At 33.6% G+C, this 19322-nt stretch overlaps 1 protein-coding gene across 5 annotated transcripts in view; it reads right to left on the bottom strand.

The window, feature by feature from the left end:
• FANCL (FA complementation group L) overlaps positions 1 to 19322 on the bottom strand; it is a 77599-nt gene that overhangs the window by 26632 nt on the left and 31645 nt on the right. For all 5 annotated transcript variants that reach the window (XM_024752993.1, XM_024752995.1, XM_024752996.1 and 2 more), the window contains 2 exons: positions 18971 to 19067; positions 13901 to 13969 (listed from right to left, as the gene is read on the bottom strand). In XM_024752993.1, coding sequence (XP_024608761.1) covers positions 13901 to 13969; positions 18971 to 19067 — 166 coding nt within the window. The remainder of the gene's footprint in view (positions 1 to 13900; positions 13970 to 18970; positions 19068 to 19322) is intronic.

The raw sequence follows: 19322 nt of genomic DNA, 5'->3' as shown, positions 1-19322 counted from the left end.
AATTAGTTGCATTCTGAACAGCAACAATGAACAATCCAAAAAGGAAATTAAGAAAACAATTTCATTTACAATAACATCAAAAAGAATAAAATACTTAGAAATTAACCAAGAAGGTTAAGGACTTATAAAATGAAAACAAAAAAACACTCCTGAAAAAAATTAAAGAAGACGTCAAAAAAAGGAATCGCAAACCAGATTCATGAACTGAAAGACAATGCAATCGTTTTCAACATCCCAATGGTATCTTTTTGGGCAGAAATAGAAAATCCTATCTTAAAATTCATATAGAATCTTAAGAGACCCTGTATAGCCATACAATCTTGAAAAAGAACAACAAAGCTGGAGGAAAAAAGTGGAAAGGACAAAGTGGAAATCACATTTTCTGATTTCAAAACTTACTACAAAGCTACAGTAATCAAAACAGTGTGGTACTAGCATATGACAGTCTATATATAGACAAATGGAACAGAATGGAGAGCCTAGAAATAAACCCTCATATACATGATCAAGTGATTTTTGACAAGGTTACCAAGACTATTCAATGAGAAAAGAACAATCTTTTCAACAAATGGTGCTAGGAAAACTGGCTATCAATATACAAAGTAATTAAGCTGGCTCCTTATCTAACACTGTATATAAAAAGTAACTTAAAATGGATCAAAGACCTAGACGTAAGAGCTGTAAGTATAACACTCTCAGAAAAAAACACAGGGCAAAAAAGCTTCGTGACATTGGATTGGGCAATGACTTCTTCAATAAAGCACCGAAGGCACTGGCAACAATAGAAAAAATAAGTTGGACTTCATGAAAATTAAAAAATTTTGTGCATCAGCGGACTTCCCTGGTGGCAGAGTGGTTAAGAATCAGCCTGCCAATGCAGGGGACACGGGTTCAATCCCTCATCTGGGAAGATCCCACATGCTGCAGAGCAGCTAAGCCCGTGCACCACAGCTACTGAGCCTGCACTCTAGAGCCTGTGAGCCACAACTGAAGCCCGCACACCTAGAGCCCATGTTCCGCAACAAAGAGAAGCCACCGCAATGAGAAACCCCTGCACCGCAACAAAGAGTAGCCCCTGCTTGCTGCAACTAGAGAAAGCCTGCACACAGCAATAAAGGCCCAAAGCAGCCAAAAATAAATAAATTTATTTTTTTTTAAATCTGTGCATCAGAAGACAATAGCAACAGAGTAAAAAAGCAACACAAGGAATGGGAGAAAATATTTGCAAATCATATATCTGATAAGGAATTAATGCCTAGAATACGTAGAGAACTCTTAAAACTCAACAACAAAAATAACCTAATTTAAAAATGGGCAAAGGAACGGAATAAAACATTTATCCAAAGAAGATATACAAACGGTCAATAAGTACGTGAAAAGATATTCAGTATCACTTAAGGAAATGCAAGTCAAAACTATAATAAATACTACTTCATTCACACCCATTAACAGAAAGTAAGTTTTTGGGAGGATGTGGAGAAACTGGAACTGTTGTGCACTGTTGGTGGGAATGTAAAATGGTACAGCAGCTCTGGAAAGCAGTATGGCAGTTTCTCAAAAAATTAAAAACAGAATCACCATATGATCCAGCAACTGAAAGTGGGGACTCAAAGAGCTATAATGCACATCAATGTTCACTGCAGCACTACTCCCAAGAGCTAAAATGTGGAAGCAATTCAAGTCCATCAATGGAGGAACAGATAAACAAAATGTGGTATATACATGCAATGGCTTATTTTCAGTCTCAAAAAGGAAGAAAACTCTGACATATGCTACAACTTGTATGAACCTTGAGGGTATTATGCTAAGTGAAGTAAGCCAGTCAAAAAAGACAAATACTGGGCTTCCCTGGTGGTGCAGTGGTTGAGGGTCCGCCTGCCGATGCAGGGGACACGGGTTCGTGCCCCGGTCCGGGAAGATCCCACATGCCGTGGAGTGGCTGGGCCCGTGAGTCATGGCCGCTGAGCCTGCGCGTCCGGAGCCTGCGCGTCCGGAGCCTGTGCTCCGCAGCGGGAGAGGCCGCAGCAGTGAGAGGCCCACGTACCGCAAAAAAAAAAAACAAAAAAAACCCACAAATACTGTATGATTCCACTTATGTGAGGTACTTAGAATAGTCAAAACCAGAGAGTCAGAAAGTAGAATGGTGGTTACTAGAGGCTGGTGGAAGAGGAGAATAGGGAATTATTGTTTAATGGGTATAGTATTTCAGTTTTACAAGATTTGAAAAGAGTTCTGGAGATGGATCGTGGTAATGGTAGCAACAACATTATGAATGTATTAATACCACTGAACTGCACCTTTAAAAATGATTAAGATAGTAAATTTTGTGTATCTTACCACAATTTAAAAAAATAATAAAGTAAGATGCTAAGAATGCCAGGAGAGGGCTTAGATATTGTGGCAATTTGACCCGACTGATAAACTCCTGTGGTTGCTTATCCATTCTTCTTTATCTCTCAGATGTTAATTAACTCTGAGAAAAATCATGTCTTGCACATTGCTACTTAAGACCCTTAGTATTTGGTTCAAGTACATTTCTAATATGCTATGTTAATCGTTTAATACAAAATAAACTTCCTTTATTTTGTATTAAAATAAAGTTTTACATATTAAAAAAAATCAAGCCAATCAGTAAAAAACAAACTCATCTTCTAGCTTTTTGTTCCAGGTAAGTCATACCAAAAAAGGGTGCTACTCCCCTCATCAAAAAAGTTGACTCTAATTTTTATTACTAAATAAAAAAATAAAATTATTACACTAAAAACAACAAAATAAGGAAATAAATGGTCACAAAAATCTTTGCTTTCAGATAAGGTCAAGACGAATGACAGAATATGTGTGTTGCTAGCTACCAATGTTACCTTCACAGCCAGAGCCAGGGAACTACCTACCAGCAGTGACATCATTTAAAAAAAACATTGCCCCATTGCTTCTGCTATCTACCAACTCCAAAATTCTGGTTTGCTTCATTATATCCATCTGCCAAATTAGTTTGGCTTCTAATATTCAACTTTTTTAGCACAAAAAGAGGGTAAAAGTAAGTATATTTCATAGCTGAAAGTATTACTCAGTGATTCTAGCAGATCATATTTGAATTAACATGTCTTTCAGATCTGAATTATCATTTGTCTTCAATCTACTCGATCTTTATTTTCAATATGGGCATCTATTTTTTCCAAAAGGATGGTTTAAAACACACACACACACACAAGTATACCAATACTCACATATTTTAAACTATCCCTTGGATTAAAAAAAAAATACAAATAGACATAGTGCATGCACATCAATTTGCCAGACAGGGTCCCTGACAGGGACAAAACATAATGTAGAGAATGTTAACAAGCTGTGTTTGTGTTGAAGAAAAATTGCTTTACTGGTATTAGCTAAGACAATCTTTTTTACCCAAAAGTATTTAAAATATAAATCACAACATTAAGAAGCCATTTGGAGACTGATATTTATACATTTTCTTTTACGTGGGACACCTGCTATATAAGAATATTTTATTGGTTTCCTCCAAACTATAGTCCAAACGATATTTCTCTCAACACCTCTCATCTATGTTACTTATGGTACGATGTATGTAGATTCATCTACCACAACCAGATAGCCTGGTGAGATTGACGGTCATTTTGCATTTATCATCCCTATTTCATTTTTCAACACCAGAATACTTCTTGATTGTTGCATATAAATGGAAACATTGTCTTTAGAGCACATGTAGTTCAACATACAAAGAGAGAGATACCAATTACGTGTTGTTATATATAAATGTGGGTGTGTTTATATATACAATTACACAATATAATACAAATGTATATTGAGAGATATCATTTCTTTGCCCATATTAAGTCTTGCTATTTTAAAAGCTAACCAATTTGCAAATTGTGTTACCTCCCTCTATCACTTTGTACACCTATACAGCACTTTACAGTTCAAAAGCACTACCAAATAACTCAATTTACTCTTACAAAGTCATGCAATCTATGACTTAAATATTCCTTCCCTCTTTTTATGAAGTTAAATGATTTACCCAAGGTCATGCACTGTAGGGATAAAGCTAGAATTTAACCCAGACTTTAAGACTCTGTGTTCTCTTTTTACTATGTTACAAGTGATCCAGCAGAATTAGCTCTGAAACCTACCATGAAGGTCTGCAACAAAGTCAGATCTATTAACATCAGCAGGTAAATTACTTAATGTACCTTAAATTGGTACTGAAATCATCTGATAAAAAAAACCTGTTCCATACTAATAGTCTCATTGGGTCTTTAAATTCATGGAAGAATTTTACCATACCATAAAAGTATCTCATGTGCTCACAAAGCACATATCTCAAATCTTCTAACTTTGATAACCTTAGCAATCAACTGAAATTATACTGATCTTCCTTTATCTGGCAAGTAACTGACTGTATGAGATTCAAAGCTGTATCTCCAACTGCCCACTAAACACATTTATTTAGACATACCATAGGCAAGCCAAACTCATCAAATCCCAAACTGAATCTGCCTCTAAACCTCTTCTTACTGCATTCTCTACCTCACTTGGCAGTACTACAATCTATCTAATCTAGTTACCCCCACCAGAAGCAGTGGCAGTAATCCATGGGATCTCATGCCCAATCCATCACCAAGTTCTATCAATATAATCTGTGGAATTTTCCCAAACAATCCCCTTTCATCCTTCCCTGCAACCATTAACCTAGAACAGACCCTAATTACTGCCTGCATGGGTAAGTACACAGCTGCCCCTCAGTCTTCTTCACTATAGCCTTGCCATTCTCATTTAGAACCTTCCTCTACACGAACAGAGTGACCTATTAAAAAAAAACTTGTTTTGCTGAAAACTAATCTACAGAGGTGCTCTGAGAGGAAGGAAATAAAAAGTCATGCCAGAGATTTATAATACATCTTGGCATACCAAGAAAGATGAGAAATCCTAAATCAAGAAATAGCAGAACTTAAATCTAGAATTTCATAAGTGTATTAGATCAGAGTCCTTTCTCCACCTTAATCCTATTAAAAGCCTAAAACAAAACAAAAAAACCCTTTGAGAAATGCTATTATAAAACAAAAATTGTGACCATGCTACCTTTCTTCCTTGTAACCCCATCACTTTGGGATAAAGTCCAAGACCATCAGAACTGGTGTAGCAGACCCTGCCTAACTCTAAGCAAAAGCTCCAGTCTTATCTCTGACTACAGAGTTCCAAACGATGTGTAATGCATGTATTATCTCCTACAATGTTATGCCTTTGTCCTTTGCCTACAGCAGCTCTCTCCTAAAGTATCATGTGTCCTCCCAAGCCTAACTGCTCACTTCTCAAGACTCACTGAACTCAAGTAACACTTTATCCAGAAAACTTGCTTGACCACATCAGGTTAAATTATGTACCTCTTCTCCATCTTATCAAAATGGCTCACCACACACATCACTCAACACATTTTACTGAAACTATCTTTTTAAGTACCTCTCTCCTTATCAGACTGAAAAGTTACTCCTGAAAGCCTACCCTAGGATGTTAGAACCTGGTTAACTCACCTTAAATTCCTTAGGATCCAGCTCAGTACACATCTTCCTCAACTTATGATGGGGTTATGTCCAGTTAAATGGCTGAAAATGCATTTAATACACCAAACCTATGGAACATCATAGCTTAGCGGAGCCTACCTTAAACACACTCAGAACACTTACATTAGCCTACAGTTGCGCAAAATCATCTAACACAAGCCTATTTTATAATAAAGTGTTGACTATCTCATGTAATTTATTGAATACTGTGAAAGTGAAAACAGAATCACTGTATGGGTACAGAATGGTTCTAAGTATATCGGTTGTTTACCCTTGTGACAGAGTGGCTGACGGGGAGCGGTGGCTGGCTGCTGCTGTCCTGCATTGCAGAGCATCATTTGGCCTCACCAACCAGGAAAAAGATCAAAATTCAAAATAAGGTTTCTACTGAATGTGCATCACTTTTGCACCATTGTAAAGCTGAAAAATGCTAAGTCAAATTAGGTCAGGGACCATCTGTAGATATTAAATGTCTGTTGCATTTAAACTATTTCCCACTGAAAAAAAACCTTGCTTCTTGATTTTCTGTTTATGTACTTTTTCAAGGTAACCTGAAAAGAGAAGAAAGACTTGACCATGATAGAATCACAATTTCATCTAATGAAGCACTAAAAATAGGATATAACTTCCCTACTAGATCTTCTTGAGTCAGCTCTCTTACTTATCTTACCTAAGTTCTATGAATGTCCAAAGAACCCCAAACTTCCCACACTAATCCCCTCCAAATTATACAAGATGGCAGGAAACTAAGTCAGAGGATTTATTTCTTTCATCACTTGGCTCTAGTTCGAAATGTCAAACCCCATTCACAGTTAGCATACTTATTTAAAACTTTTAATACTGCACTTTAGCTAGCAGCCCATGGGTGAAAGCAATGAAAAGGATTTTAACATTATGTTCACAACTAGTTTATACATTAGAATTCAAATAAAGTAAAAACTACACATTTAAAATTAGGCAAAAAGAGGGTTACAGCTACTTGGCAAAGAAGGTGGATTGAACACACAGATCTAATTTTACCCCACCCCCAAACTTACTATATTGTTGTTGCTTTTTCCTTTAAGGCATAATCTCACAAAAACAAGGAGAACTAAAGAGGCAATAAAACCAAATTTTGGAAGCAGGAAAACAAAGGAATTGCTCTTATGAGCATAGATGCAAAAGAAACAGAATGTGGAAATATATATACTGGAAATTGTATACGTGTATATGAACATATATATGTGTGTGTATCTACTGACCAATCAATTGATTGATCAACATATAGATTTAAAATACTCCATAACCTGACTGGGTTTATTTCAAGAGGGCAAGATTTATTTAACATTAGGAAATCGAACAATATAATTCACCACATGAACAGAATAAAGGAGAAAAACCATTTGATTAACATATAGAGAATATACTTGAAAAAATTCGACTTTCATTTATAACAAAACTCTTAGCAAACCAGAAACAAATTCTATTAATTATTGGTAAAGGATTTCAGTACAAGAACTACAGAGCAAAAATCTACCTAATGATGAAAACAAAGTCTTCCCTTTGAGATCAGGAACAAAACATGAATGCTTGTGTTTACTATTCACGTTTCACAGTTTATTAGATATCCTAGCCAGAACAGTAAGGCAAAAAAAAAAAAAAAAAAAAAAAAAAAAAAAAGAAAGAAAGGAAGGCGTAAAGATGGCAACGGAGGAAATAAAACTATCACTTACAAATGATATGATTATGTTCATAGAAAATTCAATGAAACTACTGATTATTAGATAAAGAGTTTAACAAAGCCACTGGATAAAAAATCATCTAAAAAATCTACTTGTAGACATCAGCAAGAAACAATAAAACTGAAAATTACTGCTACATAGAACTAAGAATGGCCAAAATTTTAAAGTCTGAAAATACCATGGGGTAGCTAGGATATCATTTTTTGCCCCTCAACTCCAAATCTACTCTCACTATCTGCCTTGTGATAATGGAGGTTCACGCTGTAAGCACTTCTCTTTTACAGCTGCGTGGTGTTCAGCCCTATCCGTAGAGGATGCCATAGAGTTAACTGTTACTAATTCAGACTGCTGTTTCCTGCCCAACAGTGCTGCTCCACTCTCGCCTCAAGGGAGCGTTTTCTGCTTGCTCAGTGACTTCTAGGCAGAAGGCTGGAAGAGTCTTCTCCAAGAAATCTGACCAATTAATCAAAAAGACCTAAAATACTGACACTTGGGGTTCCCCATTATGAGATCTACTCAGGTGACTCTACAATGAAGTTCACAGTTGACAGGCCCACTCGCACTCAGAGCTTTCAAATAGCTTTTAATAGCTGACTTTTAATCACGAGCAGGTAACCAAAGATGATAAGCCTAGAAAAAGAGCAACTCAAGGAAATAGAAACTACTCAGATGGAAAAAAAGACATATTATTAGTATCTCTGGGGACAAGAGAAAATTTATCAATTAAGTAAACTCTTACAAATGAACATGATAGATAGTATAAGTAAAAAAAACTCAACAGGAAGGCTATTGGGAAAAGCTGATGAAATTTACCAGAAAGTAAAGCTAATAGAAAACCCGGCATAGATGATTAAGAGCAGATTTAGACAACTGATGGAAAACTGTGGGTTGAATGAGTTTTAAGTACACAGAAAACTAAGGAAATGAAAAAGACAACTGTTAACTCTAGGTGGTAACAAAAACTGGGGCAACAAAGGAAAAATAATAATTAACTACATGGCTTATCTCTGCATAGTATACATATATGTTCAAAATAATAATGTAAACACTGAATATTGACATAATCAAAATTACAAGATAACTATCTGGGAAGGATAGGAAGTATACGTGTGTATGGAGTGGGGAAAGGTAGAAGAAACAGCAAATTCCCCATTATCTACAGTGGAAAGTTAACAGATAATGCCTAAACCAAACCAACGAACAAAAGGTAGTATAATTACAAGAGCATGTAATGATAGAAATTATAACACCAAAAGGATCAACTAACAATTAAAAGTAGTTGACCCTGGAGAGGGAGAAAAAGGTGAGAAGGAGGCTAGGACATGCCATTTTGTCTAAAAAGAAAACAAACAAACAACAAAAACCCTTGTAAACCTAACTCTATGTTCATATACAACTTTTATTAAAGTATAACCTTAAAAAAATTAATAGCTTGCCCACATTATAAAAATAAACTAGAAAATATGATTTTAAAAAAAAGATCACATTCACAATAGCAAAGAAAACTTCATACTTAGGAATAAACTCAACAAAAATGTACAAGATGTGGATTAAGAAACTACTGCTACTTAACTGAGGGACCTAAATAAATGTAGATATAAGCAGTGCCTAGACTGTGAACACATCAGTTCTTAACTGGATGGATAAATGTAAACCCAATTATAACTAAAAACTACATTATTCTAAGGATTACCTGGAATAATAAATGCACAGCTTTATCAACAATGTTTCAAAAAATATTTTGCTAAGTGGTAAGCATAGGTTCAGAACTATTATCCAGTGAGATCCCAATGCTAAATGAAGGCATTAAGGGTGATTTTATATTTTCTTAATTTTGCTTATTTGTATTTTCTCTCCTTTTTAAAATCAATGTAGGAGTACTTTTAAAATAAATTATGTTATTTTAATAAAAAAGAAAGGCAGTTAATAGGTTACTGAGTCCAATAGGTCAGACCATATCACACAGATCTACCATATCACATAATCTCAATAGTGAACTAAGTTTCTTTGTTTTGATTCCGTTGATGTCTTTTTATCCATACCATTATAGCAATAATAAGATGGCCAAGAAGGCAAAAGTATATTTAATTAACCAATTTAAGGATGAACAAAAATTCAGTACTATGAGTTCTCCAACAAGGACAGCAGAGAGAAAAATGGAAAGAAAGATACTCCGGTAGGTCAAAAAAGGAGAACTTCCTCAGGATCCATACAGTGTGATATTGAGAGTTTTCTTCCCCTAGGATTGTTTGTTTTAAACCAAATTTATTTTAAGATCTCTGTGAAAAAGTTTATTATTTCCATATACATATGAACTGAGGCAAAGAGCAGTCATGTGACTTGTTTGAAATTATACAATTAAGTCAATGGCTGAACTGTAAACAGAACCTAGGGATACCCAACTGCTAGTCTGATGCTCTAACTAATGGATCATGCTATGTAATAGGACTGTTTCCTTTAATTACAATTTCTTCATTCACCATCAGATTATCAGCCAGAGGCTTTATCATTGGTTTTGCTCTTCTTGTATTCATAGCGTTACTCCAAGAATATGAGATTTACATGATAAAAAATATAAAGACCACTGTTTATGTATCATACCAAATCTGAAAATTCCAACCAGTGTGACGCAGACAGTTCACAAGCCTGCACTTAATGGCATATTTATAGGTAAAACTGCAATTTTAGCATCCATTTTGGGCTGGTCAGTGACCTGGAGAAAATTAGTTTTGTTTTTATAGAATCACTAATGTCAGTGCACTTAAAATCTTACATTAGAGCATTCTATGGTCTCATCAGTCAACAATATTCACAAATATGACCTACATAGAGAAGTCGAAAGGGTAGCAGAGTTTAGAGCATTTGGGATGTTGGGAAGTAGAATAAGATAAAAATCATGACATGCTCTTACATTCTATGCTGAAATCTATAAACAAAATTGACTGGGTAAACAAGTAAGTATCTGAGAAGAGGTGTGCAGTCACTTGTCTTTGAGAAGCACTTTGTGTTTCTTTGGCACATATCACGGCAGCAGTAGTAGCAGCAGCCTTGCCCTTGGTGCTGATTTCTTACTACTCTAAATGCCTCCTCTGAGCCAGAATACACTGGCTGTTGCTGATCATGCTGTGAGACACCTGCACTGGCTACTAGGCTTGTCATGACGCACAAAACCCTACCATCTTCAGCTTGACATTGTGCAAGTTATAATTATTCATCCAAATGAATATGTCAGAGCAGCAGCAGCAGACCTCTCATCAGAGCAAAAGAAAAATACATCAAAACATTATCAACCCAGCAGGAAGACAGGGACCATAAGGAAAATTACCCATTTTTAATATGGATGCCACAAAGCCATGCCTATTATTTTACAAAAAGAAAGCAAAATAAAGATCTTCCAAGTTTAAAGTCCAGAAACCCTGAATCCAAAGAGGAAATGCACAAAACGCAGACAAGGAGTTTTTTAAAATCAATTATCTGAAAGCTATTTACAATCTTTTAAATATAAGTTTGCTATTAGACTACACTAGTAACATTTATTTCGCTTGAGAACCACATCTGTTTAAAAATTGTTTAAAAAGAAAAAAGACGGGAACTCCTATAAGCAGAATTGTGTCCAATAGGTCAATGATAAAAGATACACAGCAAAGAAGTTTGATGTTGCTTCATATTTCCAAAATGTAAACTAACATTGCCAACACTTTTATCATATCTAAAAAGACTCAAGAGTTCACACTTGCTGGCAGTATCACCAAAATGCTTACAATGTACAGCTAGACTCTAACAAGAGGCAAATAGTGTATTTTGAAATTTTTCTGAATTTTAGTGGTTTATGTAAAAGAAAAACTGAAATCACCCCAGACTGCCACAAATGAAGATATATCCAAATTCTGTGAGCATATATAAAATAGGTAAGTGTAAATACAATTCCTATCTCATACTTAAATATGAAAAAAAGTGTAACTTTTATAACAGACTTTAGGAGAATATCTTTTCAGAACAAGATATGGAAGATTTTCTCATTCGATACACAAAAAGCGGAAATCACGAAGCAGAGAATGATAAATGTGACCACACTGAAACGTTAAACTTCTGATTGAAAAAATATATCATATACAAAGTTGAAAAACATGCCACAGGGAGAAGACACTTATATCCCATATAACCAAGAAATAACTAGTATTCAAAATATATAAGAATGCTTATAATAAAACACAAAAATTTAGGCAAAGATAAACACAATAATAATGAGTATCAGTTTTTGATAAGAATTAAGGTCACACTAAAATCAGACTAAGACTTAGAAAGGATTTGGGAAAGTAGGAATTACTATGCATTGCTGGGTAGGAGTATAAAGTTATGCAACCGATTTTAGAAGATAACTTGGCAATATTTTGTAATCTCAAAGAGATGCATTCCCTACAATACAGCATTTTCACCTTTAGGCATAAACCACACTAAAAGTCTCACATGTGTAAAAGGAAACACAGAAGGATGTTCACTGCAGCACTGTTTAAGAAAGAAATTGTGAACCACCATATAAGTAGGGCAATGAATAAATTAACTGATGCATTCATATAATGAAATGATATAAAGCATTTAAAATGATATAAGATCATGGGTAAATCTCAGAAACAATGTTGTATAAGAAAGGTCAGACTGCAAAAATATTATAGAATATGGCATAAACAAATGTAGCAAAAAAGTATGCATGGATAGCATACACACCAATTCCAGACAAGTGGTTTACCTCTAGAAAGGGAAAGAAGGAAAGAAAGAGGAAAGGAGAGAAGCAAAAGAGGGGTAAAGTTTTAGGTCCCAGAACATTTTATTTCTGAGACAGAGAGAGAGATATCTGAAGCAAATGTGACAAAATATTAAACATGTCAAATTTCAGTTGTGGTTAAAATGGTGTCCAAATTTTTATCTGTACTATACTAAGAATTTTAGTATTTCTTTTAATTTAAAAAAAGGATTTATGACATTCCAGTTACTACTAATTAATTCTGTATTCTTAAAACGAATACAAAAATAGAAAACGACGTATGACCCAATTAAATCTAAATCTGAATTTGAATTAATATTATAAACACTTATTCCATACTTATATGTGCAAGGCACTGAGCTGGTGTTAAGTAGGGATAGAAAATTTAGAAGAAATTGCCCTCTAAGATTTTCTAGTGTTAGAGTCACAAACTAGTTTTGCTAAATGGCAGGATAAGGTAAGTGCTAAACAGTCTTTTTGTGGAGATGCAAACTTTTTCACAGATTAAAGTCTGGGGAAAACTTTTATGATTATCTAAATTTAAAAAACTAGGAAACTCATCAAAAACATATTCCCAAGGTTGAACCTTGGGATTTTAATAAATATTAAATTATAATTTAGAGATAGCATATCTGGAAAGAGTAATACGATCTAGGTACAATGTTATATCATGACCTCACATAATACATAAAGATAAAGTTTATAGAGCCAAACAGAAAATGCATATGCAATTTATGTATAATTCCAATTTTTTAAAAAACAATCAAAACAGTATTTCTTATACATTTATAACATATATCAGAATATCAAAAGCAAATCACGGGGTTTTTCCTCCCCTTTATTTTGCTGTGTTTTCTTGATTTCCATTGGAAGGAGGGAGACTTTTGTTTTTAAAGAAGAAAACAAGAAAAATATTTTTTAAATATATATGGTATGATTAAAATTTGACCCTTCACAAGACCATTTAAATCCTGTTAAGCTTTTTTTTTTTTTTTAAACTAACTTCATATACAAGACAATTATTACTTTACTCTATATATTATAATTTAAAAGTATAAATTTTCACTTGAACCTACCAAAACTTCATAACAAAAATAAGGGTAGTCTCTATTTAGAGAACATTTGTAAAACGTCACTAGGAATTTTTGTTTCGCTTTGCATAAGAACAGAAAGTTTCTCTTCATTTTGGTATCAATTTACTTGGTGAGACAAGGACTATGCCTGTCATCATTAGACTGTTCTTTGAATCTAACCACCATTCTGCCAGATCTTTAAAAATCACACATGTGAATGTTGATGATGGAGCTGTTGATAATCATACCATATTTTAGCCACATAACGGTACAATTTACAATGCATTCCTAAATACATTAACTTGTTAAATATCAGCAATGTATTGAGAAATTGACAGGAGTAGAAGAATCTCCTATATTCTTTACTCAAAGTAAGAATGTTCCAAAGCACTTACAAAAACAATATAGTCTAAGTTCAAGGATGAACTAAGGACAAACACTTTAAAACAATAAAAACGGAATAGAAATGGCAGGGTTTATATTTTCAGTCATAACTCATTCTCTGAAAAAGATTCTCTGATATTATGTCTGAAAAATGTCACCCAATTTTTAACCTACTGCTCACTGCTTTTATAAAGAGTTCCTTAGGATTTAAATTTAAAGTAAAATTTCTGTCAATAGAGCTTCTTCAAGTTTAACACTCTCAAAGTCCTGTTTATAAATAAATGCTTAAAGAAAATGGAAAAAAATCACTTGTAATCTACAATGGCCACTTATAAGTAAACAGAACGTGCTTTTTAGCTACTTAAAATAAATTTAAGAATTTACCTGTGGTGTCCAGGAAACAGAAAACGAAACAGGAAAATCCACAATACAATCTGGTGATTCTGCAGGGTACTATAAAAAAGCATAAAGTTAGGTCATTTTTGCTTCAGTGTGACAATTTCACATAAAATATTTTCGAAAAACTGAATATATTAGAAAAAGTATTATAAATGCAAATGTATTATGTATCAATATTTCCATTCTATTATTATAGAGATATTAAGAGCTGATTAACAGTCAAGTTAAGCTCAAAAGGTACAAAGTTTGGTGATTTGGGGGTGCCAAACCAACCGGTTTTGAAAAAAAGAGTAATGAATTAAGTCAGTGTCAGGTCAGCTGCTAATGTGATTTGAGGGGTAAACCACACTGAATCTCAGTTTCTTTATCTTTAAAGTGAGAGATCAAAATGGTTGATATTTAATTTCCTTTCAGTCTAAAATTTAACCTCAAATAGCCTCAGTCACTTGTTAAAAGAGGCAATATTTGTTAAAAGAATCAAGAAATGCACAAAAATGAACACATATAATTATCAATTAAAGAACTACCTTCCACAAAAAAGCATTTAATTTTAGCAGAAGATAAAAAGAAACAATGAAATGTCTCTGGTTTATTAAGGGAAAACAAAATAATAGTTTTAAGAAAAATCTTTTCATGGTTGATAAACAGAAAATTAATTACTCAATAGTTTTATACAAAAAGTAATAGTCATAGGACTAACTAGGTTTCTAAGTTAAGAAAGACAAAAGGTAGTTTTTCTTAAAATCAATTTTGTTATTAGAGAATTGTACTACATGATTTCTCCAAGATTCAGTCTGGATTCTTGAAAGTCACACATAATTTTTAAAGTGCTCATTTCTTTCCAATACAAAACTAAATTTACTAACATGAAAATTAGTTTTAGGGAAACTCCTTTCTCTCATTTGACAAAATGTTTAAAATAAGTTTTAGACTTTCACTTTTTTCAACCTCTTATTTTTAACTACTTTGTTGCATAGCAAAAGGGCACAAAAAATTATCACTATAGTATTTGTCACAAACATCAGCCCATTTGAAATCAATGCTTCGAAAAGAATTAACATTTAGTTACAATGACAGTCTGGTTAAAAATAAACCTATCAATGTATACTCTGACTAATGGTACCTAGCTATGCAGAAGTGATAACACAAAGGTAAATATACAGGAAACCATATAGAAATTTAACAGTGCTCTAATTTAGAGGAAAAAAAGAAAGAAAGGTCTGGCTGGGATTACAGAAGAAGCCCTATTCCAGACAATTCAAACTATTAGATGATGTATGTCAGATTATAACTGCTGCAATCACTGGAAAAACTATTTGTACACTATTTTTTTATAAGGCATGTGATTATCTCAAAGTAAATGCAGGCAGAGATGTTAGCTTTCTCTGGTTTCTAGCGCTGCTAACTAACTTGTGACCTTGGATAAGTCATTTAACTTCTCTGGCTGTTTTATATGTAAAAATGATGGAACTCAACTAAAAGCACTGTAAAATCTCTTCTCCCTCTAAAAAATGTTAATATTCTGCAAAAATAATAATGCACACTTAAAACCTCCTTGGGTCAAAAATGGAATATTTAGGTCACCTTGAGTTGCTGCTATCTATCATCTACTGAGCTGACAATGAACAATATCAACTCTCTAACTTAAACAATCATCAACCCAGTTAAGAGTATGAACTTAATGTTTACTGTATACAGAGTAGATAAACCAAGTAAAGTGTCTTAACTTTGGAAGTCATTAAGTACGTACGGCACATCATGTTAAAAGAGAATATGATCCTACATTCAAATAGGGCTCAGGGTAGTAAATGGCACATATGTACTGATAAAGAAAGAGATCCACAGGGAGTTAAACAAAAAGCAGGTTATAATAAATATAATATGATGCCACATATCTGAGATAACATTCAAATATATATTTTAGGTGTAATTACACAAACATACAAATATGTATATAATAAATGAGACTGATCCATATGTTTGTGGCTTTACTGTCTATTATGAGTTAAATGTATATATATTGTGTTAATTATATTCACTTCCAAGATCAATTCTGTTTATATAATATAATAAATGCTACATAACTGTATTGAACCTAAAAAGCACAAATTTATACACTTCTGGATGATTTAACATGAATTATGCAGTAGCATCCTAGATACTCATTTCTGGAGTTGTTTGTATTGTAGTACTAATTACAACATTGATAACTGAATATTGTAAAATGACTGTCAAAATTCAGATTATTTTTCAACAGTAAGTTATAGGTATATACAAAGCCACTAGAGACTAACTGCCAAAAGCTTCACTTTAGAAATCCAGGTGACAAGAACAACAAAAGCTCCACCTAAAGAAACTAATTGAAAAATAGAGTAATTTATAATTTTTCATTAATATAGTTTTTCAAGTCTCAGTTGAAACAATTCAGTCAAATCAATAACTGTAAGAGAAAATAATTATTATATAATATTAAGTATATATTTTTGTCACAAACAATATTTTTTAGACTCTATAGTATACTTTTCTATGGAAACATTTAACCCAACCCGAACTGTGACTGGACCCCCCCAGCAAAAGAATACATACAAATTGTGGCAGATTACAAAAACGGCCATCAGAGACAGGGTGCCCAGCCTCTGAAACATATCTGTGATTCGTTTTTCAAGTAGTTCTGATCTTGGCCAAAGCTAAGGAAGCCCTAGGCTACTTCTTTTTTAAAGGAAAGACAAAAATTTCATCTCATGGTTTAGGATGAACTGTAAATACTGCATAAAAATACACCTATAAAAATGACAAAATTCAACTGTTTCTCATTGTATTTCTTTTTGATTTATATACTTACTTTTAAGGGGGGATGTCTAGACAAAATTAGTATTGTTTTCTTTGTGGGTTTTTGGAGACAGTGAGGTAGAGTGGCAGAATTGGGAGAGTATGTATTCAAGAATCAAAACAAATGCATTTCTTTACTACGTATCAAAAAATATCAGATAAAAGAAATAGAGGTTTGTGTATTTACAAAAATAAGCGTGTTGTAAGGTTTGTCAAAAAAGAGCCTGACCCTTTAAAATTCAGTTTGGATTAAGATTTTGCATTATGTACTCTTAACACGTAAGTTTTAGCTTTCACTGTTTTTAACTGGCAATCCCAAATATTCCTAAGAAAGAAATGACCACATCTAAAAGACAACTTTAGTCTCTATGAAAACCAAACTAAACGGACAAATAAAGACTCTAATAAATCATACCAACACAAGATTCATTTACTTTCAGCCTGTCTTTTTTTTCTTTTTTTTTTAAAACGCAAATTTTTTTCTTACTAACTCAAATAAAGCTTTCTCTTCTCTCTTGCCAGGGCATCCATAATAGTGCTCACAGCTATCGATGCTGCAAAAACTGACACCTGAAAATATCCTCTAGAGAAATATTAAAAGTGTCACCTTATCTACCTTGAAAAGTTATAAGAAAAAGCAGACAGAATGGACCATACTAGTGGCTACACATCCTCCCTCTCAATACTACCAATAATGTCATTCATCAGAATTAATAATAAAATCTTGTAGGTGTAGTGATAGGCAATGTAGACTTAAATCGTTATCTCTTAGTAGAAAAGATTGCAAAAATGAGGCTTTAAAGAAAAAGAATCGGGACAGGATGTATTTTAAATTTTTCATTTTGGTCTTCATAGCTGCAAACCAACTTTTATCAATGTACAAAATATAAACAAATAAAACTTTGAAGAAAATGACAGAACCCTTGCCACTGGCAGTATATGACTCTGGAAGGATAAAGGCAGATTTCTCCTTGATCTTAAAAAAACACACCTTTAAAAATTAAAAGCGAAAATAAAAACTTTTTCATTTAATAAAAATATTCATGTAACTTATTTTACAAAGAAGATTTCTATCCCACTAATTTTTTCTCAAAACTTATCACATATAAATCTCGAAATTATACATAAACATTCTGTGTGTAAGAAAGAGAATGAGTCATTTCTCAATTTGTCTGATATAGAGGCACTATAAGATACCAACTTTTCTGTGTCACCCAGTACAGCTTTATATATTAATTTTAGCTTTATATATTAATTTTCTCTCATGAAAAGCTTAAATGCCAGGCACATTTTTAAAAAGGACAAACACAACTGATCTTTTCATCACTACAATCTCATGAAAAAGAGTTGATTGATGACTCCTAGGGACAATTAAAAAAAGTCAGATGACCTGGTTTTCTCAAAGTCTAATGTTTCCCCAGTGATTACTAAGTAAATGATTAATAACCTGAACTTGCTTATTCCACTTATTTCTCAAAATTCACAATCTATAATTAAAAACTAAAGATGAAACAGCTATGTTTTGTGCCAATAAAATTAGTGAGTAGTTATTGACCACTAGCCTGTAAGGGCTCTATAAATAGAAGTGTATAACCTTTGCAAAATTTTTAAACAGAGAAGTAAAAAAATTTCAGCCAAGACAACAGAAGAAAGTATGCATATGTGTGTGCCTGTGTTTGAGGGGTCGGGGGAAGTCAGAAATAAGAACAACAAAGGTAATTCACAGTAGGAGTTGAAGACAAAAGACTTTCTTCAGTAGAACTTTACTTGGAATAGTGGACACTTCCAACTCTTTTCTACATAGGATGTTACAAAAATAACATTATGGTACTTTGAGGCTGCCAAACCTTATTTGTAGTATTTCTTTACTGTAAAGTCTATATTTTGATCAAATTTGAATTAAAACAGTGACATGAAATTATAGCTAGGCTTTGGGAAACTTAGTGAATAAATTTTTTGAGGCGTTCCCAAATAATTTTTTTATTTGGTCGTGTCGCACAGCATGTGGGATCTTAGTTTCCTGACCAGGGATCGATTCTGCACCCCCTGCTTTGGAAGCACAGAGTCTTAACCATTGGACTGCCAGGGGAAGTCCCCCAAAATAAATTTTAAGTGTCATATATATATTTTTAGAAGCAACCAGCACTCGTTTACATTGAAAACATTGACAGGGTTCATTTCCCAAAGTATTTCCTGGCCACAGTAACAGTTTAACGAAGCACATACCTTCGCCTTCACCTTGACAGTGATGAGATGCTCTCTACCAGAAGCATCTTCGGCTTTTAACTTGATGGTACTAAAGCAAGTATCCACATACACAAGCCTGGTGAGTAGAAGAGAATAAAAAACGATCACAATAGAGAGGGTGGGGCTGGGGGGAGGGTGAGGTTGGAGGATGATAGGATTTGAAATGAAAATATTTGCTATATTCCTATTAATCCATTACAAAAACTAATCAGAGGAATTTGTGTATGCTATCCCATTATGCTGCTATAGATTTACTGCCGTTAATACACCAGCCCAGTGCTTAATGCAGTCATAGATCTCTGGATTATTTACAATGTGTGTCAAGGCTCAT

Source organism: Neophocaena asiaeorientalis, unplaced genomic scaffold (assembly GCF_003031525.2).
Source record: "Neophocaena asiaeorientalis asiaeorientalis breed wild unplaced genomic scaffold, Neophocaena_asiaeorientalis_V1.1 scaffold100, whole genome shotgun sequence".
NCBI classification, from domain to species: Eukaryota; Metazoa; Chordata; class Mammalia; order Artiodactyla; family Phocoenidae; genus Neophocaena; species Neophocaena asiaeorientalis.
This window is presented reverse-complemented; position numbering and strand designations above follow the sequence as displayed.